General features: G+C 45.6%; 1 protein-coding gene across 2 annotated transcripts in view; it reads right to left on the bottom strand.

Moving 5' to 3' along the window:
• Positions 1-457: 457 nt before the first annotated feature.
• Positions 458-25,931, bottom strand: part of MOB2 (MOB kinase activator 2) — a 51,445-nt gene continuing 25,971 nt past the window's right edge. Inside the window, exons 1-5 of one of the 2 annotated variants that reach the window (XM_077287887.1) lie at positions 21,284-21,446; positions 4,149-4,309; positions 3,255-3,348; positions 2,488-2,612; positions 458-1,490 (exon numbers count right to left, since the gene is read on the bottom strand). In XM_077287887.1, the coding sequence (XP_077144002.1) occupies positions 1,198-1,490; positions 2,488-2,612; positions 3,255-3,348; positions 4,149-4,309; positions 21,284-21,393 (783 nt within the window). In that variant the 5' untranslated portion in view covers positions 21,394-21,446 and the 3' untranslated portion in view covers positions 458-1,197. Of the gene's footprint in view, positions 1,491-2,487; positions 2,613-3,254; positions 3,349-4,148; positions 4,310-21,283; positions 21,447-25,931 lie in introns of those variants that run through there. The other variant, XM_077287888.1, reaches the window with a different exon arrangement.

Raw genomic sequence — 25,931 nt, 5'->3', positions numbered from 1 at the left:
AATTGGCTATTTCTAAGATTTCTTTATGTGGGCCATTCGGTTCCATGAAAGAAAGAAAAAAAAATCAGACATGTGCACAACCCCATAAAATATCATAGGTATGAGTGCTATCCGTGAAAACCACTTGTCCTAGAAAATCAGTTGTGTGAATGAACCCATAGTGTGTAACTTTGTAGTGCATTCGCCTTTAGTGGTGGCTGCAGACACTTACCGTATATTACTATATTATGTCTATGCAGGGAATACTATAGCCACTGTCATTACAGGAATCTGATCAAGAGTATAGAACAATTCCAAGGAACCTGGATGGTAAAAGCATTAACAATGGTCTTCTTTATACAATGAAGGGTCGTATAGTTACTTCAGTGTTCTCAAGTAGGTGCAGGTGCGAGTTGTCGGCCGGTTGGACATTACTTATTGGTGCTACCTTGGACAACACAAAAACTGACCCACAGGCTGATAGAATCTGTTTTATTATTAATATTATAATTATTTAACAGATAAACTAAAATAAGCCAACGTTATCATTCCACCCCAACAATGGGTGAGCACCCAGCATTCCTCCTGAAGAGGGAGAGGGGAAGAGCAGATGTCCACGGCAGGCGGTGACGCGGGAGCCTTGATTCATTCCACAGCGGGGGACTGCAGGTGGCCTCTTCTATGCTCTGACAGTAAAGCTCATTTTATTCTCACCCCACTTAGGTGCCACTAACATTCTTCCAAAGCCACGGCAAAAAAAAAAAAAAAAAAATTGCAAACATTTGCTCTCAATAGGATAATAAACATTAGCCAGAAACGGCAGTGCCACCCATAAAAAGAAACAGGAGAAGAAAAGAAGGTAAAGAAGAGAGTAAAGAAGGAGATCATAACAGATAGAAAAAAAAAGAAAACAAAGGAAGAAACAAAATAAAAAAGGAGAAAAAAAAAAAACTTCAAGACACAAATAAAAATAAGGTGATACTTGGTGCAACATCCTGCTAAAGATAAGAGCGAGGTCTGCTCCCCATCAGGCTGGGGTAGTACAGGCATGGTTCTCCCCTACTCCAAAACCGGCAGCGCAATACCTAGAACCCCATTTCCCCTGTGCTTTGAGCCGGAGGGTCAGCCAACTCTTTATAGGGGGTCAGGGCACGCTGGGAGGGGGGCAGTGGAAGGAGAGAAAGAGGGACATGTAGGGGAAGGGATGTGGAGAACAACTCATCTCTCCTTTACATGGTTCTGTGCCCCTCCTGTAGCCCCTGCTGCCTCCCGGCTGTCCTCCATGAAGAGCATCTCAGACAGGTCGTCCAGAATGGCCGTCTCCTTGGTGTCCAGTAGGTTAAACTCCCGAATAAAGAGGAGGAAGTGACTAAAGAGAGTGTTTAAGTGTCCGTGTAGTTCCAAAGCGACAATCTCCTTGAAATGAGCTGAGTAAATATGAGCAGTAACATGGAATAGATATCTGGAGATCTTTTTTACCAAGGAATCGAAAGAGCTGGGGAATTCCCTGCCTGTACAACGAATAAAAAACAAATTAACAGCAGATTAGAGAGTGAATATAGAAGCAATGCAGAAAGACATCACATTGTACAATAGCCACTTCTGCCGATAAGTCTCCCTCCTCCACAAACAGAAACTTTACCCCTTTACAACCTTGTCAATTGCCTCTCACCTAGACAACCACTTCTCTTGCTTTGCAATGATGAGGGGCAAAACCCCTTTAACACGTGTCTGCAAATGCAGATTCTGGTTGACAATGTAGCCTAAGTCGATTTTGACTTTTAAGATTGCTGGTTCCAATAAGTGAACTGGAGACCCTCCTCTCCGGAGTACATCCACTACACTGGGAATGGAGTCGAGGTGTTCCCCTGTGTACTCCCCACAGCTGTGAGACTTGCAAACAGCTGATCGCTGGAGATATTGGGCCCCAACAATATGATACCAATGACCTATCATATGGATAAATCATCAATATTATAGTACTGAATAATCCCTTTAATGGATTAACCTCTTCTTCCATTGCCACTTGTGATGGCGTCTTTGCTCCGACATACTGCACATACGTTTGTCCATATCACCATATTTTAAGGCCATGAGAAAGAAGTTTGATACTTGCAGGTCTCACCTAACGGACCCGAACCCATGTAAAAAAAAAAAAAAAAGGGGTGGGGGGGTGTTTGTCAGTATAGCCCTGTCCCGCATGATAGAACAATCTGTTTTATAGAAACTATGGGAACAGCCATGTTAGTGTGCCTCAGTAACTTGGTGAAGGTGTGGTCACCTCTCCATTCATTGTCTGGCTGGGATGACTGGACCCTGTCACCAGCAGGAGCACCTAAAATCAACATAGTTGTGGGTCCAGGAGGAGTGTGGCTAAAGGTCTGTGATAGGAATACCTCTGTACTGGGGTTGTGAGGAGTGCGGTGCAGTTCACACACATTATGCTGAGGCAGGAAGAAAAAGGACCCTTCATCATGCAATCACAAAAGTAGGAAAGTTTTTGCTCACCGTATTTGGTGGGAAAGACATCCTCGTCTGTCACCAATTTTTGTACAGAACTCATGACAAAATCAATATATTGAGGCGCTGTGCACTTTATCTTCTTTCCCCGCTCGTCATACCAGTAGTACTGTCTGTAGAAGCAGAGTGTAATATGTGCAGGTTAGCATGATCAGTGTACAGGTGGGGTCATAACCCGATGGAGCAGCCGGCAGGGAGACCCTCTATACACGCCCAAGGCTCCTACGCAGCTTCATGGCCTCCTCTACACCACAGGGAATTATATTTACAGTAGAAATACATAACCAGGTGAAAGATATAGAGAAAGGACACTATGTGGGGATACGTCAGACCCAGTATAGGCGATGGATGAAAAATGATGATGACTAGATAAGAAGGGAATGAGAACAGAGCGTGCTAAAAGGAGTGAGTATTTTACGAAAATTGACCCTTAGGAAGAATTGGTGTAAAATAAAATAAAAAGTAACCTGTGAGCACAAGTTTTTACCACACTCTGGTTACTACCTGTACTTTCTTCCACCGCAGCCACGTGTCAAATATGCTGGCATTAATGCTGAGAACAGCGATTGGCTGCAGCGGTCACACATACACAAGGACAGTACATCACCGATGCAGGAATCAGTGAGCAAAGATTAAGCAGCAGCGCTGAGAATAATACGGACCATAAGACGGCACTTTATTGTACACCATTTACTCCTCAGAGTTCATTTTCTTAATGTAGTGGAAAAGCCTTTCGTAAATGGCAGAGGACTCACGTGTTGCAGGCAGCCATGGTCTGGCAAGTCTCCCCTGTGCAGAACTCTGAGATGGTGCTGTACTGAAGGTTGATGTGGTTGAAGAAAGTGGTAACTGCAAGAAGCGCACAGGAAAACTCAGAATAAAGGGACGTCCGACACTCCATGGACTTCACGCACAATTTCATTAATTCGGCACAATGAACAAGGCAGCAGCAAATTTTAGACTAATAAAAACGTGATTTCTAGGAGCACAAGCCCCCTTTACGCTGTAGTAATTTCACAGCGCCAGACCCTCCAAACGTTTACGGCTTCTGAACTGTGAGCTGGAAATTTTGAGACCATTTTTGGGTAAATAACAGGCCAAATGCATTTCCATGAGGCCATGAGAACTGCCCCTAACCTGACGGCATAGCTGGCTCTTTCTGTGATTGTCCAGCCCGGCGCTACATCTTTGTGATGGCCAGACGCACATGTGATGAAGCGTTAGGCCGGCTAATAGAAGAGCCACGGATCTTGGGAGGTTCTCATGGATCTCGTCAGAGATCCATAAATCACTGACGTGGCCAATGGACCGGGTCCTGCAAATTGATGTGCACCAACTCTAGTATTTCCATGTTCTAACTATGTAACATATCGCTAGTATGGGTTGTTACATTGCGACATCAGAGAGGAGAATAAAGGGTCAGAGGTTCCGTAATATTTTCTCTCCTTTGACATGAAGGACCCTACCATTAGACTCCATGATCAGAAGACTATCGGGAGAAACCACTAAGTGTCTCCTCACCGGGATTGCCAAACCTACAGCACAGAGGAGCAGTTTCGGTCTAGAAGGTCATGGCTGGGCTATCCCTTTGTCATGGAGACACTTGCCCCTATGTCTTACATGCAGACACATTACAAGTAGCCACTTACTATTGCTTGCCAGCCACTCGTTCAGGTCTATCTCCTGCGGTAATGTCACTAGTTGCTTGAATTCAAAGTCTGTGACTCGGACACGTGTGTATTCTGGTTCCAGGTACAATTTCTTCTCTTCTGACACTGGCTTCTTACCGTTGGGCTTAGTCTTTGATTTTCTGCAAGAAATAAAGTAGGAAATGTTGATCATTTTATGAACAGCAATAAAGGGGACCCCACACAAATCCAGGGAAAGCAATAACTCCAGCAGTGTCTGGAAGACACCTGAATGGGTTTATGGACCGCTTCACAAACATGGCAGCTAGTGTATACAGAGGAACAGCCTGAGCTGTATGAATGGTGCAGAGAAAGTCAAGTGACTACCAATACTGCAACCATTAAAGCACATATACTTAAAGGAAATCTGTCAGTAAGATCAATCCCCCACACGGCATATATGGGCATGCGGGTATTTGACAAATAAACTGCTCAACACCTTTATATCTTCCATCTGTTGCTGCATTCACGAGTAATTAGCGTTTTCATTCATAAGCAAATAAGAGAATTCCACTATCAGCCGTGAGTGGCATTATTGTAAAGTGGAAGCATTTAGAAGCCAAAGTACAGATCAAGTAAAGTTACAAAGTGGGGTCATTGAGCGCTAAGGTGTGTAGCACATAAGTCTCCAGCGCTCCACCAACCTGCACAACGGCATGCATATCCATGGCTGAGCAGCACTATGCAAGCCTTACATCACCAAGCACAATGCTAAGTGCCAAATGGAGTGGTGTAAAGTACCTGACTCTGGAGCAGTGGAAACATGTTCTGTGAAGTGACTGCTTCTGTATCTGACATCTGGTGAGTATGTCTAGGTTTTGCGAATGCCATGAAATCTTTACCTGCCTGACTGCATTGTGCCAGCTGGAAAGTCCAGTGGAGGACGGATAGTATTATGGGGTTACTTTGCAGAGGTCGATCGAGGCCCCTTTGTTTGGGTAAAAATAAATCTTAAAGGGAACCTGTCACCCCCAAAATCGAAGGTGAGCTAAGCCAACCAGCATCAGGGGCTTATCTACAGCATTCTGGAATGCTGTAGATAAGCCCTCGATGTATCCTGAAAGATGAGAAAAAGAGGTTAGATTATACTCAAACAGGGGCGGTCCGGTTCTGGTCAGATGGGCGTCACGGTCCGGTCCAGGGCCTCCCATCTTCTTACGATGACATCCTCTTCTGGTCTTCACGCTGCGGCTCTGGCACAGGCGTACTTTGTCTGTCCTGTTGAGGGCAGAGCACAGTACTGCAGTGCGCAGGCGCCGGGCCTCTCTGACCTTTCCCGGAGGGCCCCGGACCGGACCGCGACGCCCATCGGACCGGAACAGAACGGGGACCGCCCCTGGGTGAGTATAATCTAACCTCTTTTTCTCATCTTTCAGGATACATCGGGGGCTTATGCTGTAGATAAGCCCCTGATGCTGGTGGGCTTAGCTCACCTTCAATTTTGGGGGTGACAGGTTCCCTTCAATACTTCTGCACAAGACAATGTGGACAATTGTAGCTTCAACTTCATGGATACAGGCAATGTGCAGTCAGTAACCACTGTGGGTTGGATGCTGCGTACTTGTGCAGTGTCCAACCCACAGTGGCCAAATGTTTACAGCATAGTGGATGGGATTAAAAAAAATCCCATGCCCACTATGCGTCCAAAGACGCCCATGGATCACCTGTGGAGATGGACATTCGGCGCGTCTCTCCAGACTTCAGCATGCCAATTTGCGAGTCTCCACAAAAGAAATTTCAACCGTACAATGTTTCAATGAACACATGCGGATTCACCTGCATTCAATAGACGGCAGCGCTTTGAATGCTGCCAATTCTGGATCGTGGGCACATACCCTTAGGGGAAGTTCCTTTCTGATCCCCGTGACTTTGCCAAGTGCATAAGACCAGGTCCACAAATACATGGTTGGGGAAACTGGTGCAGAAGAACGTAACTAGCAAGGGAATTGAAAGCTCAGCCCTCGCGTCCAATATCAGTGTCTGACCTCACAAATGCTCTTCTGGATAAATGGGCAAAAATTCCCACAGACACCTCCAAAATCTTGTAGAAATCCTTCCCTAGAAGGGTGGAAGATGTAGCTGCAAGAGGAGGAAGGGGAGCAACTCCATATTAATGCCTATGGATTGAATGGAATATCATAGACGCTCCTGCAGGTGTAATGTGCGGGGGTCTTCATTCTTCTGTCTATATATTGTATATCATTTAGAAATCCAGAAGAACTGGATACCATGCCTGTTAGGTGCTTTAACAAACTTCATAGGTTGTCACCCAGATTTTCAAAATATAATTAGGGGCATTGTCTTCTCAAAACGTCATGGCACATTGTTAGGATACGCCATCATTTTATGATTGTGGGGGTCCAATTTCTGTGCCCTCCACCACTGATCCTGAGAGTAAAGTAAATGCAGCCCAGTGTCCGAAACTGCATCAGGTCCATTCATTTTAATGGCTCCTTGTTGCGCCTCCCGGCACTTACAGGTGGCTGCAGTGCCCATTTATTCACCTATCCATGCCAAACATTGGTGCCGGCTCCCAGCAGTCGCTTCTGCTTAGATCATAAAGTGATGGCATATCCAAGCAAAATATCATCACCCCTGGTCTGTGAACAGCAGGAGAACAGGCAGAAATGTCATCTTACCAATTCTGGCCTGCCTACAGAAGGTAAGGAGTCAGATTTTTGTTGTACCTTGGAATGACAGGGTTAAGAAAGGCGCGATCCCTTGCCAGCCTGGTCTCCCCATGCCCTTATTCTCACAGACAAGTCTTTTGCCTTAAAAGGAATCTCAGAGCTGCCAGCGACTCCGGGAGATGGAGGATGAGGAGACGGGGGCAGTGCCCAGGCATGTTACACATACCGCAGCCAGAGCAAAACATGCCTAGGAAACAGATGGGCACGGCGAGGTCAGGTGCCAACACAAGGACCAGCGCAGGACGGGAGCAGTAATGCCAGACGCCAGCCTTCCTGCAGAATAAAGGCTGCTTCTAGGACTACAAAAGTGAAACTATTACTTTATTGTTACCAACACCATCCTTTCACAGCACTGTCTAAATTCCCCATCATTCTGTCATTGGATTGTGGGAGGAAACCGGGGAACCCGGCAGAAACACGGGGAGAACATACAAACTCCTTGCAGATGTTGTCCTTGGTGTGACTGCAACTCAGAACCCCAGTGCTGCAAGGCTGCAGTGCTAACCACTGAGCCACCGTGCTGCTCATATATGACTTGTATGACACGTGAGCAGCATGACCAGCGATGAGAACGATGCCCACATTGCTATGGAAGAATGTTGAAAACTTTGTAAACTGTTTTGTTTAGTCTTCAATGATTGCAGAGTCTCTCCCCTCCAAAACAGCAGAAAGCTGCAAAAACAATGTAGAGACAAGGGGTGGAGAGTCTAAATTTAAAGAAAACCTTTCAACTTGTGTCCCAATATGGAAGTAGTGATATGGCTGTATAGGTGCTTACCCCCTGAATAAAAATGGCACCTTCTTTGTAGAGATCCAATGTGCCAGTCATGAGAAATCAAGCGGGGAAAAAATATGCAACTCAGACCGGAAGGGAGACTGGAAGCTAAGTGGACCTCCAGCATGATTTACTTGTGGCTTCCTACTCCACTTCTCAAGGAATTTGGGGCTTTGCAAAGAAAGGTATCTTTATTGGGGGGACAAGCACCTGTACAGACATACCACCACTTCCATATGTATAAATATGCTGACATGTTCTTTTAATTATAACTAGAAATGGTAAATTGGCCATTTATAGAAAAGGCTCTCCAGTTCCAGCGTAGTCCGGAAAGGAACGGTTTAATAGAACCATATACGTAGAAAGCACTCAAATACACGGCTGCAGAAACTGCAGGATCACTTGCACATCACAGGATAACTCCCGAGTCACCACAACTTCAATCTGTCCAGTAAGGAAGCGCAAGGGATTGCAAATTAATTTCACCTTCTTTGGTGCATAAGAAAATAACATGTACAATTGGTGGAGAACAGTTGAACCTGATGGACCTAGGTCTTTTTTCAGCCTATGCAACTATGTAACAGGAGCACAGGAGAGACAACCTCCAAGGAGGGAATGACACACAGGTTTTGATAAAAAAAAAAAAAATACTCTCTCCTTATCCTTTTTGACAGATTCTTCTCCGATTTTGTGTTTTTCTAATGTCCTTGTCAATACTAGTAGCACAAGGTACTTGCAGCCTATTCAGGTTTCAGAGAGTCCAGCTCCTTCAGGATGGCACACCCATACGAACCATCACAAGAAAGTTTGGAGAGTCCATCAGCAGTCTTGAGAACATGAAGAAAAAAGCCAGGACACGGGATCAAACACGAGGAGAGATGGACAGGGCCATAGCAGAGCACGAACCCAGCAGCAAGACTGGTATCTGCTCCTTTATGCAAAGAGGAACATGAGGAGAACTGCCACAGCGCCATACTGGAGTGAATGATTCTGGCCAAACTGTCAAGCAGACTTGATGGGGTAGGTCAAGAAGGCCCAATGTCCCGTAGTAAGAGCAGTACTCAAAGCTCAGGGCCATGAAACTCAACTTGCATTTGTCATAGAACATCAGAATGGCTTGTCTTCCCGTTCACAGATGACAGCAGGTTCTCACGGAGCACATGTGAAAGCCATGAAAGCCTGGAGATGCCGTGGAGAACCTTGTTGCCTACATCATCATCCAGCATGACCAGCTTAGTGGTAGCTCAGTTATTGGGGAGACATAACATTGGTGGGTTGTGCAACCTCCAGATAATTGCCAGCAATATCCTGAGAACCATTGTGCTGGTGCAGTGGCACCGAGTCCCCCCTTGGGCAGGACAACACCCGGCCTCATGTGGTCATTGTGTGAAGGCAGTTCCGGGATCAAAGTGCACCCAACCAATGTCATGACTGTCCAGAACCAACTGATGTCCTAATCCGGGTCGGAGGAGCTCCCCCAAAAAAACAGTCACCATTTTATCAGGAGCACGCTCAGATGTTGTTCAAAGTGCATGCAGACATGTGGGGACCAAACACACTATTGAGTTACATTACGAGTTGCCATGATGAAATTGGATCTTCCTGTGATTCTAAACATTTACTTTGATTTTTCGGAGAGATTTGAACACTAGCCCTCATCTGGTTGATGAACTTGGTTTACTCAAACATATCATTTTGTCCTCAAAGAATTACACATTATATATCAGTAAGGATCAGCAACCTGAATCTTTCATTCATAGAGATCTGCTGTGCCCGTTGAGCGCTCCCTTACATTTTTTTTTTAAGCAGCATAGGTTTGGTCATTTTGATTCAAGCAGCACAATTGGCCAACAATCTCCTTTCCCTGAAGATATACCCTGCACACGTCTGATTGACAGCTCAGCAGAAAAATGGTGGTTGGGTAAAATATTATAGAAAATGCCTTTCTTATGTTTTACAAATCGACAGAAGACAACAGCAAGAGATGATATGATCACCCAAGATATCCATAAAGCAGCAAAATTACTGGTCGAGCTGCAATCTTAGGTGAATTTGGAGTAAAAGACAATCACTTTGTTCTAGGCCGAATGTTATATCTTTTGGGCTACACCACTGGGATCTTCACCTACCGGAGAAAGAGGTCCGTGCGGCCACCGCATCCTCCTCGCTGCCCTCACCTAGGAAGCCTACTGTGGTTATGGAATGAGCCGGGTGCCGCTTACATAGCTTTTTCCATAGTTCTCACAGGCCCTGGTCTACCAATACGCGAGGGTCCCACGGGGGGAAGCTTGCATGGGTTTAGCGATCAACATGAGATCTTCACTCATTCAATCACTCATAATGGCCGAAGGGGGAATCAGGGCGCAGACACCGCCACCAAAGCTAAAATGATGGAGAAGTGCGGAGATGACTTCTTATCCTAACAATGAGAGTTAGGCGGCTACAGACGGGAGTATGAACAATCGTCTGAGTTTCAGCCAGACATCTTGCGTGTCCATTTTTTTTTTTTTTTACATCCATGTGCGATCTGTTTTCATACATCCACACTAAAAGACATGATTAAATACAGTTTTCTAGGTTCATAATAGAAATGTATCTGGAAACATCAAAGGCTACTCTGATTTTTAGCGTGGGATCTGTTTTTTATACGCACCCATACACTTGAACGAGTGAGTCTCGTGAGACTCGGGAGAATGTAGGACATGCAGTGATTTTTATCTTACAGACAGCTGGACAAACGTGGATCAAAAAAAAAAAAAAAAAAATCGGACCTACAATTTATACGCTGGTCTGCATGAGCCCCTACACAGATAAATTCCCGTTAACAATACCTTAAAGGCTCATTACACTTTACATACCTCTTTGAAAGTGCTAGTGTTACAAACCTAACCTTATTTAGGAAACTTTCCCCCAAAAAGTGACTCCATGCGACATGTACAGACCTGTCTGCAGGGATTGCACCAGTCTCCAGATATTATCTGACTCCGTCTAGTGTGGGAAACACTAACAAAGCAACTTCATGTATCTGCACCAAATGCGTCATGTATAAGCTACGAGGGGTGAGGGAAAGTACGAACCAACCCCGCACCTACGGGCAAAGCTTTCCTATCAGACAGACTGCACTTTAGTTTCCTTAAGCAGCTACTGATGGGAAACTGAAGTACAAAACATAACATCTCTGAATCTGAGCAGTTACTAATATGTGTTTTTTTTTTTTTCAGATGATACTACATTAATGGAATTTTAAAAAGGGACAGTAGTTTGAAGTTCACTTTTTGTGAGGCTAAGATTTTATTTAATTTGTTAATTTCTTTACAGTCTATAGTAAAACTTTTATTTAGGGGTTAACTAGGGGTACGCAGTCTATGTCCCTTCTCACCCACGTCTCAGACGTCCTTACAGTCAGAGGAATTACATATTTTAAAGCTGAAATGCAGCGTTATCAGACTGACATAATAGTGCCACCTAGAGGCCAAACAAGCAGCACACTGTGTGGGAAGCATTTACAGCATTTCTGTTCTGATTACATATATACATCAATGCATGATGTTATATCTGCGGGAGGACCACTGCTCCCTCCTCCGGCAGGACCATCGCTCCCTCCTCCGGGAGGACCATCGCTCCCTCCTCCGGGAGGACCATCGCTCCCTCCTCCGGGAGGACCATAGCTCCCTCCTCCGGGAGGACCATAGCTCCCTCCTCCGGGAGGACCATAGCTCCCTCCTCCGGGAGGACCATAGCTCCCTCCTCCGGGAGGACCATAGCTCCCTCCTCCGGGAGGACCACAGCTCCCTCCTCCAGGAGGACCACCACTCCCTCCTCCAGGAGGACCACCGCTCCCTCCTCAGGGAGGACCACCATTCCATCCTCCGGGAGGACCATCGCTCCCCTCCTCCAGGAGACAAGCATGGACAGAGGACAGGAAGCTGACTAAACGCTGAGAAAACAAAGCGCTGCACATCCGCCCCCATTTACCTAAGATCAATACGGTTAATGCTCCATTACCTTCCATCAAAGGCAGTATTGCGCTCTTACCAGGATCTGGAAATTGCTGGTAAGTCTCGTCTGGACTATTGTTACTCTCTACTAATCGGCCTCCCTCTTACCAAACTCTCCCCGCACCAATCTGTCCTGAATGCTGCTGCCAGGATCATATTCCTCACCAACCGTTACACCGATGCCTCTACCATGTGCCAGTCATTACACTGGCTACCCATCCACTCCAGAATCCAGTACAAAACTACTACCCTCATCCACAAAGCACTCCATGGCTCAGCACCACCCTACATCTCCTCTCTGGTCTCAGTCTACCACCCTACCCGTGCCCTCCGCTCCGCTAAGGACCTCAGGTTAGCATCCCCAATAATCAGAACCTCCCATTCCCGTCTCCAAGACTTTACACGTGCTGCGCCGATTCTTTGGAATGCACTACCCAAGTTAATAAGATTAATTCCCACAGTTTTAAGCGTGCCCTAAAAACTCATTTGTTCAGATTGGCCTACCGCCTCAACGCATTAACTTAACTATCCCTGTGTGGCCCATTAAAAAAAAAAAAAAAAAAAAAAAAAACATACGCAGGTTCCTCGCATCATGTTCTCATACACTTTATGCAGTTAATAGCCCTGTGTCTGTACTGCTACATACTTAGGCAGTTAACTGGTTCATGCAGCTTTACATGAACACCCGAGCCTTACACTATGGCTGGTCCAAATAACTAAAGCAATTGTTACCATCCACCTCACGTGTCTCCCCTTTTCCTATAGATTGTAAGCTTGCGAGCAGGGCCCTCATTCCTACTGGTATCTATTTTGAACTGTGATTATTGTTATGCTGTAATGTCTATTGTCTGTACAAGTCCCCTCTATAAGTTGTAAAGGCTGCGGAATATGTTGGCGCTATATAAATAAAATTATTATTATTATTATTATTTATTGGTAACATTTGCATCTTTCCACCACATTTGGAGAACGGACAATGAAGCCATGTTTAGGAGGCTACTATGCTAACATTGCTAGCCAGGGTTACCACTGCAGCCAGTAACAAATCACCAGATCAGAGGCGGAGAGCCGGAATGGACCCTGGGCAGAACGCGGACCATCTGTGTCTGCTAATAGCGTACTGCAGGACATTTGCCTAAAATGTCCCATGAGCCATATTTCAAGACGATAACGCCTGGCCACATGTTAGTCATGCTACTGAGAGCATCCTGCATGGCCTAAATTAGCTACCATGGCCTGTAGCGTCACCAGACTTGCCTCCCACTGAGCACATCCAGTTAATTGGTCTACAATTACAAAGGCAGCTGCCAGCCGAGGATCTTGATGATTTCTGTGTCCACGTTAATTCAGCGCGGCAGAACAATCCTCAGACATCCATTAATAACCTCATTGATAACAGTCGTGTGTGTAAGTGCCAGGATTTCTGCGAGTGACACTCGTAGTTGATACTGAATAACAGATCCTTTGAAAATTGTGTTTCCATTTTTTATTTGCATATTAGTAACATATCTGTCCATCTGTTGATTTGCAAGACTCCACGACTTCCTGACTCGTGTTGCAACTTCAAAGTTGAGTGTGTGTATGTATGTAATATGTGTGTGTGTGTGTGTGTGTGTGTGTGTGTGTGTGTGTGTGTGTGTGTGTGTGTGTGTGTGTGTGTGTGTGTGTGTGTGCGTGCGTGCGTGTGTGTGTGTGTGTGTTATATATATAGATAGATAGATACCATAGATAGATAGATATTTATATATATATTTATATATATATATATGTTAGATAGTGCCCAACTATATTGGCAACGCTGTCAGTACTTGGGTGTTACGGTATAATACCCTTTTGTGTAGGTGTATACATACGCATACAGTTTTTCTTACACATGGTTACCGTAAAGGAACAAGAAAACAAGTGCAGTCATCCATGTTTTGCATCATCAAGAAAAGAGGTTTTATCGCTGTGAAGAATGATTCAGGGCACCCAAGAAAGTTCAGCAAATGCAAGCAGAACCTGCTAAACAGAACAAAGCTATAAATAAAGTGCAGAATTTGCTCAGAAGTGGTAGCAAGTAGGTGGCCAGTGCATCTGCAGATACAGTAAGGAGCAGGCTTTTGGAGTCTGATCACGATATCTACAAGGGCAGCAAAAAAAGCCACTTCTCTCCAAGAAAATCATCAAGGACAGACTGACATTCTGCAGGAAGTACAGGAACTGGACCACACAGAAATGGGATAAAGTTATTTTCTCTGATGACGCCCCTTCAGACAGTTTAGGACGTCTGAAAAAATGATTCTCAAGAGAAGAAAAGGTGAAATCTACCACGAGTCCATTCGTGTGGGGGCTTTTTACTCATGGATGAGACTCGCTCACAGTTTGGCCTAAGAATAATCCCAAGTATTACAACTGAGATCTAAACATCATAGAATTATAGAATGGTATAGCTAGAATGGACCTCCAGGATCATAGTGTCCAACCCCCTACTCAATGCAGGATTCACTAAATCATCTCAGACAGATTTCTGTCCAGTCTCTGACGACTTCCATTGAAGGAGAACTCACCATCTCTTATGGCAGCCTGTACTCCCCATTGATCACCCTCACTGTCAAAAAGTTTTTTTTTCTAATATCTAATCTGTATCTTCTTCTTCTTAGGTAAAGAAGGGTTGTCATTAGTACGGATTTGGCCCAGCAGCTGATATTCAACTGTCAGGGCGAACTGAAGAAGTCTTAAAAGATAGGGTCAACTCTGAATATCCAGTCACTACATAAACTTGATGGAGTTGCCAGTAAAAGTTTAAAAACTTATGAGATGCTGGAAATTGTATTTCACTAACAATAGAAACATCCGACTAAAAGATCGGAAACAAAAACTGAAGAATAAAACACAGTGCAAACCAACATTTGCATCAGTCTCAAAACACTTGGCCACGACTGACATATATATATATATTTTTTTTTGCATATCCCTACGTTTCCATAAAAAGTACTTGGTGAGTTTTTCATGCTGTGGATTTTATGCATCTATTAGATAGGGATATTGGTGGTTTTATTGCTGCAGGTTTTTTTTTGGATGTCATGTTATAAAGCTGCTTTGTTTTTTTTATACTTCCAGATATTTGGCCTAGACAAAACTTTACTTATAGAGTCGTGTGCGGATTACATGCGTCTTTACGTGTGGATTTTCTGGATGTAAGCGAATTCTATGTGGAAAATCTGCATATAAAACTCCGTGTACCCGTAAGAGAAATGTACATTTTGTGGATGTAAAAGACGCACGGAAGGTCAGAGTTAAAAATAAATAAATAAATACAAATAATAAATATAAAAAAAGGAAATTGTGCAGGAGATGTCTACAAAGCCCATCCACTTTGCTGGGACTGTACGATGCTGCTTGTTTTGCGCATAGAAAATACACAGCAGCAATATCTCATCTTGGGGATGTAACCTAAGACGGTTTGTGCATAGCAGACCCGGCCTGCTGCAGTAAACACTTTAAATGGAGCCAAAATGCATGGATGAAAAACTCGTCACCCACGTGAGCAATGCTGGGGAAACCCTGTGCACAAATATCCCCCACTGTTTCAGGGTCCTACATGATCTGGAAAACGAGAACGTGACATAATGCAAACACACAACGGCGTGCAGACTGGTGCATCGGGTGTGCCAAATATCTCACGTGTGGCGTAATTAGGAGATGCCAACCTAATGACAAATGTAGAAAATATTCACTGGATAAACACTTTCACAGGAATCGGGCTTATAGCAGTCATGGGAGGGGTGAAGGGTGAGGCCGCAACAAAGTGTGTATTTATTGGTCTTCATTTTTACACATCATCCTGCCAACCCAGAGTTGCCACCTCACTCAATAAGGCCACCTATTTTCCAAGCAATAGGACCCTTAAAGTGGATGTCCACTGGCACAGTTTGTGCTTTACAGCCCCCTGTCCTGCCTAGAGTCTCTGCCAGTGCTCCCGATGTCTGAAATGGGCTGTGGCACTATAGTGATGTCTGCATTATGGCCGCCAATCAGTGAGCTCATAAGCTCTGAGCGGGGCGTTTTGTCTAACTAGGCAGAGCCGCCAAGCTCACTAATCTGCAGTCAATAATGGAAACCAGGAGTAGGCAGCAGGTAATGCGCTACCAGGACTTTGGGATTGTGACACTGTAAACTGGGATTTATACATACACACATTGCCCAAAAAGAAAATAACAGGAACACCTAAACAACACAGTGTAACTCTAAGGGTATGTGCACACGCTGCGAATTTTGCTGCGGATCCGCAGCGGTTTCCCATGCATTTACAGTACCATGTAATGCTATGGGAAATGAAATCCGCAGTACACATGCTGCGGAAAAAACCACGCGGAAACGCAGCGGTTTATTTTACGCAGCATGTCAATTCTTTGTGCGGAATCCGCAGCGGTTTTTCACCTGCTCCAATAGGAAACTGCAGGTGAAAACCCGCAGCGGAAACCGCAATAAATCCGCAGTAAAAACCGCAATGGAATCCGCAGCGTGTGCACATGGCCTAAGTCAATCCCACTTCTGTGAAATCAACCTGTCCAGTTATGAAGCAACACTGCTTGTGAATGAATTTCTCCTGCTGTTGTGCAAATGGAACAGACAACAGGCAGAAATGACAGGAAATTAGCAAGATAACCCCTATAAAAAGGAGTGGTTCTGCAGGGGGTGACCACAGACCATTTCTCTGTTCTCATTCTTTTTGGCTGTTGTACTGGTGATTTTTGCATTTTGTCATTGCTGAAACTGTCAGAAGCAGACTCCATGAGGGTAGTATAAGGGTCCAACGTCCACAAGTGAGTGTTGTGCTTACAGCCCAACACTGTGCAGGACGCTTGGCATTTGCCAGAGATCACCAAAATTGGCAGATTTGACATTGGCACCCTGTGCTATTCACGGATGAGAGAAGATTCCCACTGAGCACATGTGACAGTCTGGAGAAGCTATTGAAAACGTTCTACTGCCTGAAACATCCTCCGGCATGAGTGGTTTGGCAGTGGGTCAGTAATGGTGTGGGGTGGCATTTCTTTGGAGGGCCGCACAGCCCTCTACGTGCTCGCCAGAGGTAGCCTGACTGCCATTAGGTACCGAGATGAGATCCTCAGACCCCTTGTGAGACCATATGCTGGTGCGGTTGGCCCTGGGTTCCTTCTGATGTCACACAATGCTAGGCCTCATGTGGCTGAAGTGTGTCAGCAGTTCTGCATGATGAAGGCATTGGGTGCTATGAACTGGCCCGTCCATTCCCCAGACCTGAATGCAATCGAGCAAATCATGTCTCATTCTTTTCACCAATGCCACGTTGCACCACAGACTGTCCCGGAGTTAATAAAAGTGTAAAATTCATTCAGCTCACCCCCCCCCTGGTCAGTTCCCATGGAACTCAGAAGACAAAGCACAGGATCGCGTCTCTGCCAGATACCGTGGAGAACAATTTCAAGTGAAAAGATCCATCTTCTGTAGGTAAAATTAGGGTGCTTTATATGAATCCATTAAAATGATAACATAGCTGCCAAAGACATACTCAGCCGGGGATACCGGAGGAAGAGTGCCACATAGGGAACGGAACGAGTTTCGAACACGCTATGTGGCACTCTTCCTCCGGTATCCCCGGCTGAGTATGTCTTTGGCAGCTATGTTACTATGTTAATGGATTCATATACAGCACCCTAATTTTACCTAACAAAGCTGGGTCTTTTCACTTGAAAAAGTCCAGGAGTTGACTGATGCTTTAATTTTGATTTAGCATTAATTTTGATTTACTGTATTTTTCGGCATATAAGACGACCCCCAACTTTTCCAGTTAAAATATAAAATCTTCTCAAAAGTCAGGGGTTGTCTTATAGGGCGGGTGCGGAGCAATCTGCGGTCGCCGCATATGGTGGGGGAGCGGTCCTGATGACTAGGTGAGGGGGTGCCTCACAGGGAAGGTGTAAGTGAAGCAAACTGCAGGCGCCCGGGGGTATGGAAAAGAGAGAGCGGCGCTGTGCCCAGAAACAAACACCTCTTTCACTCATCGGGCCTGCCCTAATATCCTATTACCTCTCCCTCTATGCCTCTCAGCTCTCGCTCCCAAGGACTGCAGTGAAGCGGCACAGCGCGCATGTGCGAGATCTGAGAGGCAGAGAAGGAGGTAAAAGGATACACGGGCGGGCCAGACGGGTGAAAGAGGTGTGTTTTTCTGGGCACAGCGCCGCTCTCTTTTTTCCATAACCCGGGCGTCTGCAGCTTGCTTCACTTACACCTTCACGGTGAGGCGCCCTCTCACTTCGTCACCGGGACCGCTCCCCCCACCATATACGGCGACCGCAGACTGCTCTGCACACCGGCTCTATTAAAGACGACACCCGACTTTTGTGAAGATTTTTCAGGGGTTAAAAAGTCATCTTATACGCTGGAAAATACGGTACATTGATCATTTTTATGTTTTATTGTCCTCAACGCATTCCACTATGTAATGAACATTTGCAAACGGAATATTTCATTCAGCGATATCTAGGATGTGGGATTTTAGCGTTCCCTTTATTTTTTGAGAAGGCAGACAACCCTTTTAAGCCTAAGGGCTTATTCACATGACCAAATTTGAAAATCATAATTATCCTGAAAAATGGGACGTTTTGACAGTTTTGTACTCGCTCACATAGGAACACATGCCCGTTTTAGGTCTGTACATTCTCATCAAGTCAGTTTTTTCCTCTTATTACATCCGGATCTGTATGTTACCAGGTTTATATAAAACATACACTTCTCTACCGTCCTAACTTACTGATTATTTTAAAATACGACCCAAAATTTGAATTAAAAAAATTGGAGCTTTTGTTTGATCTGTGTAACGGATCTTTTTCTTTAGTTGGTTTCAATTGACTTGGAGTCAATTTTCATCCATACTAGGATTTTTTATTTTTTTTTTAAATCAAATGTAGACTGCGTTTGTGCTTTTTTATAATCATTCATATGACAGGAGGAGCTGTTTTCAGATGTTACCTATCCAAATCACAACTGAATCTAAATAGCAGCCATATGAATAAGCCCTAAAAAAGTAATACATTTAGGCTTCAATCACCATCAGTCTATGTTCAGTACCTTTTGTGTCTGTCAGCCATCAAAATTTACACAAAATATATTCAATTCGCCTATGCCATAAATTTTTGCCCAAACTTTGCCACAGTTTTTGAATATGTTATTACATCTTAGGCCATTTCCCTTTTATGCATCTGTAACCTGGGAATGTGTGGAGATCATACAATACACATTCTTAAGAGCGAAGAAGACTTTTAATAAGACGTAAAATGAAAAGTTCCTTGGTTCTACAATCACTTTTCAATTTTACCCATTTTAGAAGCTAAGCAAACTGCTTAAAGTATCAATCTGGGATTTTAAGTAGTTAAAAAATAAAAGCAAGACATGGAATAAAACAGCAGGCCCATGGAAGACCATCTCTACTACACTACGGGATGTATACGATAGTAAGTCATTACACCATCACCTTATAGCTACAATTATATGCAGGAAAAACATGGAATCTAGAAAATTATTTAAGGGAAGAAAGCATTTTTATTCCTCCGTACAATGTCAATCATTCTCCCCTGTTGTAACAGTAATAAAAATCTGGTAAAATGCTGTGGAATCGAGCATTTCAGCGTCACATGTGTGGATGTACGCAGCACATCTGCTCCACACCTCGCGGCATCCCAAGAAACTTCAGGAAGGAACGAGCAAGCAGCACAAAGACAGCCATGTCAGAGGATTGTAAAGACCCTGGGGAAGGAATCCTCAACAATGTCAGATCAGCAGCAACTAGAAAGGTAAGAGCCTGGAGCAAAGCCCAGGAGAGCACTCACCAGAGTATAGCCTTACTACCAGGATTCCTGGATGTGCACACAGGAATGGGTTTTTGAAGTAGGTCCACTCTGAAAAATGCCCCCCAAAAAAAACAAAAACAAAAAAAAAGGCTTAAAAACACTCACTCTCTTCATTCCTATTGTAATACAACTTGCTTATCATATTTTCAGTCTCAAAAGTGTTTTTCCCAACTTCACCCAGCGGAAGAAAAAGTGGATGTACAGTAGTTCCCTTGCAGGATCTCCTGAAGGAAAATGTTCCGCTCTAGGCACTGTCCCATCAAATGGCTGCAAACAGGAGGCTTCAGGAAACAAAAAAAAGAGTGTTGCCTGGGTCGGTACCCCATAGAAAACTTATTGTTTGACAGCATTATTATTATTATAGCGCCATTTATTCCATGGCGCTTTACATGTGAGTATCTAAGATAACTCAGTCTTCATACCCGCATAGGGGATATTCGCACAACTTCTTTTAGATGCTGTGTTAGGGTATCCTCCGAGTTTGACAAAAATTCACACTTGCTTCTGGAGCTTTGTAATCTGCTCTTAAAGAGGTTCTATGAGACCTGGAAATGGCTCCTTCCTCCTTAAACAGCGCCGCTCTGATCCACAGGCTGCGTCTGGTACTGCCAACTTCCCATATTCACAGGAGCTGGAATACCAGACTGATGATGAGAAGGCACGCACATAGGAAATATATTGTTACCTGTCTACCCGGGTCCTGGGTAGTTGCCAGATCGCTGTGCAAATGGAATTAACACTTATCAAAAACCTCTAAACACATAAGGCTAGTTTCACACTAGCGTTAACTGCAATACGTCGCAAATGCGTCGTTTTGCCGAAAATACGCATCCAGCAAAAGTTCTTGCTGGATGCGTTTTTTCGTCATAGACTAACATTAGCGACGCATTTGCGACGCATTGCCAAACGTCGCGTCCGTTTTGCGACGCTTGGACGTGTGGTAGCGGACCGTCGGGAGAAAAAAACCTTGCATGTAACGTTTTTTGCTCCCGACGGTCCGCTTTTTCCGACCGCGCATGCGCGGCCGGAACTCCGCCCCCACCTCCCCGCACTTCCCCGCACCTCACAATGGGGCAGCGGATGCGTGGGAAAAATGCATCCGCTGCCCCCGTTGTGCGGCGGAGACCACGCTAGCGTCGGGAACGTCGGCCCGACGCACAACGACGGGCCGAGCCCGACGCTAGTGTGAAAGTAGCCTAAGACATGATTAAAGTCTTCAGAGGGGAAATCATACTCAGATTACCCCTATGACGATGGCATTCAGGACCATGTTCTCATGTGTTGAAACGTTGCATTATTTGCAAGATCGCAATCTGCGCCGATTTTTGCACTTTCTAGTGGATTTTGGTGCAGATCTTTTTTCTTACTGTTTAAGTGAAGAAACGCTACGACTCCGCACAGAAAACGCTATTAAGCATTTTCCAGGCTCCTGACGAAAGCCTATAGGGGAAAAAAAAAACACCAAAAATCTGCACATAGGGCATTTTTTTTTGGAACTGTTAAAACAGTTTTGCAAAAGAAAACATGCTACAATGGGAACACGGTCAGACTGAAATCGATTCGCTTCCCCTAATAGAAATGGAAAAGAGGAAAAAGGGACAATGCGTATCACACCCTGGGGGAGGCAGTAGGTATGCAAAGTACAGCAGAGCAGAAAGTAACCGGATAACCCTCGACAGGTCTGGAGGACACAGAATTCTTTGCAGGACTATGTAACTGAATCAACAAGTGAAAACCACAAGCCGTCAGCTCACCGTACCTCAGCACTCTGCCCACCGCCTGGAGGACCATCTTACAAGTAAATCCAGACTTGGTGCCGGCCACAAGCAGGGTCCTGTCTGCAGGGAGTGGTGCGGGGTCCCCCAGCATTCTCACCTAAGAGGGTCCCCCCTCCAGTATGCGAGAAGACAGCACAGTGACAGGACCTGCTCCGAAACTTCCAAGCACATAAAGCAAAAAAAAGTGGGAAAAACCATGCCCTAATAGAGGCTCCTCCAATGGTGGAGTGAGGAGGAGAAAGGGAGGGAGGCGAGGAGGAAAACAAATAGTCTGAAAGGTCTTATTCATAGAGAGGAGGAGAGTGCTCACATCCAAGACCCCCTCCCAACATTGCCAACACTAATGCAAGAAGTTTGGGAAGACTGCTCTAATATTTGTCTTTTTGGAGGTGGCTGCTCTGTTCAGGTGAAGGGGCTCAGATGCCCCCTACAGTGTGTGCACAGGAGTATAATAACAGGATGCACATGAAGTCTCACTTATACAACACTGTTCTGTAAAGGAAAGTGCTGGCTGCGGACATTTGCTGTCTGAGGCGGAGGAGCGCAATTGTTCTACCAGCTGCTCACATAAGCAACGCGGAGGACGCAATCACGCTGCCCGTCACATCTCTACAGGCGGGCCAAGTATTCCCAAAGGAAACCCACGTAAGGCCAGGGTCACGCCGCTAAGCCCTTTTCCAACCTAAAACATGGATCCCCCTCCATAAGGAGACGCTATGTCCTGGCTATCTAGGTGCCTACATGCCGGGAACAAAGGACTAGCAATGACAATGTGTCACCTTACCATGGTTTGATATACAGGAAAAAAAAAAAAAAAATTATATATATATATATATATATATATATATATATATATATATATATATATATATATATATATATATATATATATATATACATATACACAAAAAAGTTATATATACATACACAAAAAAAGTTATATGTACATACACTTCGTTCTTTACTCATTTGCACTTTTCTTTTTAAAGATGGACATGACTATCCAGGGAAAAGATGGCAGGAGATTGACGCTATAAGTGGATTTCTGACCCACTTCTCATAAATTAACAGATGCCTCTATTTGCGCCATGTTTGTGCCCTATGTCAGACATACAGAATAAATCTACGCCATAGTGCAGACATTTTCTCAGGAGCAGTTTTATGGCGCACACATGCGGGTAGCTATTTTAAGTCCTAATGCATATGTCCTGGTAGTGTGGACTGGGACTAGACATCCCCACGGGGTGACATTTAGATATTGGGCCACATTTATTATTTATTCGTGGAAATGCATAGCTGACCATATGTAAATATAAAGGACACAAAACTGGAAACAAATGGCTTAACCTGCATTGCTGTCGAAGGATAAGAAAAATGGATGTCAACGCGTTTCGAAGTTTACAACTTCATCAGGACAACCTATGGTGACGAACCACAAACATCACAGTGGTATGTGCTGATGAAGTTGGAAACTTCAAAACGGGTTGACGAATAAACCGCATACATTTGGATTCTGTTTTTCTCATCTTTCTTCAATGGCAGCGCAGGGTAACCCATTTGTTTCCCGTTTGGTTTCCTTATTTTCTCCCCGTGGGTCTGCAGCAACCTTATCAGTGGTTGTGTGCACACAATCAACCAGGTGAGCACCATTGTGCATGCCCTTTAATCATTTTATACCCAGATAAAAACCGATTGCGCTTTTTGTCCTTTCCAATATTTCTCCCCACATATGTAAAAATACACTCACAAATTCGGATAATTATTAATGCACCAGATTTATTATGCTGTGTGCATCAGTCTATAGGCGAAATCCTCTCTAAATAGCCTCTGCAATCTCATAGGCGTAAAATACGCCATACTAATAAATGAGACGCAGTGGAGCACACTATAACAGCAGTATTTGCTGGAGAGTATCAGACGCAGCTGTACGGTTCGCTCATAGGTTGCGGCAAGACTGAAGTTTAGAACAAACGTTTTCAAAATATTGACAAAAAAAGTAGCAAGTTAAATAAACAGCCCCTTACATAAAAGGCACGGCACAGTTTTGTACGGAGCCGTAACAGGTCTCCCATTGGAGTGCCGCAGCTCTAGGAGAGTCTGACTTTCTACAAAGGCACGGGATGATGTGTATGGAATCTGACAAGGCATGTTCCATCTGATGCTGTATGTACCTAGAATATGGTTTTCAGGGGAGGATAGCTCCGAGAGCTGCACACACCAGTACAGGGGTTGGGAAGGATCATAGCACATGGCTCCCCTGCTTACATGAGGCCCTCAGTTACAGTCACAAATTGCAGCCTCAGTGCAAAATAAAAAAATAAAAAATTCAACAGCAACATCCAAACTTTCTCCCACCTTTATACAGCGCTGTAAAATAGTTACAAGCCTTAGGCCTGTTTCAGAGGAGCATATTGTGGACGCAAGTCCCGGCCCGACTGCCAGTCTAATTACCCAAACTGGCAGATTCATTGGTATCCATAAAACTGTCAGTTCGGGCCACTTAATCTGGAGTTGGGCTGGGACTTGTGTCCATAACAAGTCTGAAAACAGGTTTTTTATTATACAATTATTGCTCATTCACAGCCGTGAAGATAGATAGTGCAGTGAGAGAATATCCACATGTGAATAGGGTCCTCTGCACAGCTAACATAGATGAATGGGAAACGGCAGAATAATCTACACGAATGTATGACCATCCATGCTATATTCAATCTGGTCCAGACGCCACCTCAGTAGTCCATGCCAGCTGACCAGAGGTCGGTAAACCTTGCCCTACCCGCCAGGATCCCCGGTGGCTATTATATGTAGGTCCGATACAGCAACCTCCTCCTACCCGCCAGGATCCCCAGCGGCTCTTCTGATATGTAGGTCCCATGCAGCAACCTCCTCCTACCCACCAGGATCCCCAGCGGCTCTTCTGATATGTAGGTCTGATGCAGCAACCTCCTCCTACCCGCCAGGATCCCCAGCGGCTCTTCTGATATGTAGGTCCCATGGAGCAACCTCCTCCTACCCACCAGGATCCCCAGCGGCTCTTCTGATATGTAGGTCCCATGCAGCAACCTCCTCCTACCCACCAGGATCCCCAGCGGCTCTTCTGATATGTAGGTCCCATGCAGCAACCTCCTCCTACCCACCAGGATCCCCAGCGGCTCTTCTGATATGTAGGTCTGATGCAGCAACCTCCTCCTACCCGCCAGGATCCCCAGCGGCTCTTCTGATATGTAGGTCCCATGCAGCAACCTCCTCCTACCCACCAGGATCCCCAGCGGCTCTTCTGATATGTAGGTCTGATGCAGCAACCTCCTCCTACCCGCCAGGATCCCCGGTGGCTATTATATGTAGGTCCCATGCAGCAACCTCCTACTTGCCAGGATTCCCATCTTTTCTTCGGATATGTAGATCTGATGCAGCTACCTCCCCCTACCCACCAGGATCCCCAGCGGCTCTTCTGATATGTAGGTCCCATGCAGCAACCTCCTCCTACCCGCCAGGATCCCCAGCGGCTCTTCTGATATGTAGGTCCCATGCAGCAACCTCCTCCTACCCGCCACGATCCCCAGCGGCTCTTATGATATGTAGGTCCCATGCAGCAACCTCCTTCTACCCACCAGGATCCCCAGCGGCTCTTCTGATATGTAGGTCCCATGCAGCAACCTCCTCCTACCTGCCAGGATCCCCAGCGGCTCTTCTGATATGTAGGTCCCATGCAGCAACCTCCTCCTACCCACCAGGATCCCCAGCGGCTCTTCTGATATGTAGGTCTGATGCAGCAACCTCCTCCTACCCGCCAGGATCCCCAGCGGCTCTTCTGATATGTAGGTCCCATGCAGCAACCTCCTCCTACCCGCCAGGATCCCCAGCGGCTCTTCTGATATGTAGGTCCCATGCAGCAACCTCCTCCTACCCACCAGGATCCCCAGCGGCTCTTCTGATATGTAGGTCCCATGCAGCAACCTCCTCCTACCCACCAGGATCACCAGCGGCTCTTCTGATATGTAGGTCCCATGCAGCAACCTCCTCCTACCCGCCAGGATCCCCAGCGGCTCTTATGATATGTAGGTCCCATGCAGCAACCTCCTTCTACCCACCAGGATCCCCAGCGGCTCTTCTGATATGTAGGTCCCATGCAGCAACCTCCTCCTACCCGCCAGGATCCCCAGCGGCTCTTATGATATGTAGGTCCCATGCAGCAACCTCCTTCTACCCACCAGGATCCCCAGCGGCTCTTCTGATATGTAGGTCCCATGCAGCAACCTCCTCCTACCTGCCAGGATCCCCAGCGGCTCTTCTGATATGTAGGTCCCATGCAGCAACCTCCTCCTACCCACCAGGATCCCCAGCGGCTCTTCTGATATGTAGGTCTGATGCAGCAACCTCCTCCTACCCGCCAGGATCCCCAGCGGCTCTTCTGATATGTAGGTCCCATGCAGCAACCTCCTCCTACCCGCCAGGATCCCCAGCGGCTCTTCTGATATGTAGGTCCCATGCAGCAACCTCCTCCTACCCACCAGGATCCCCAGCGGCTCTTCTGATATGTAGGTCCCATGCAGCAACCTCCTCCTACCCACCAGGATCACCAGCGGCTCTTCTGATATGTAGGTCCCATGCAGCAACCTCCTCCTACCC

This window comes from Ranitomeya variabilis, chromosome 2 (assembly GCF_051348905.1).
Source record: "Ranitomeya variabilis isolate aRanVar5 chromosome 2, aRanVar5.hap1, whole genome shotgun sequence".
Taxonomy (NCBI): domain Eukaryota; kingdom Metazoa; phylum Chordata; class Amphibia; order Anura; family Dendrobatidae; genus Ranitomeya; species Ranitomeya variabilis.
This window is presented reverse-complemented; position numbering and strand designations above follow the sequence as displayed.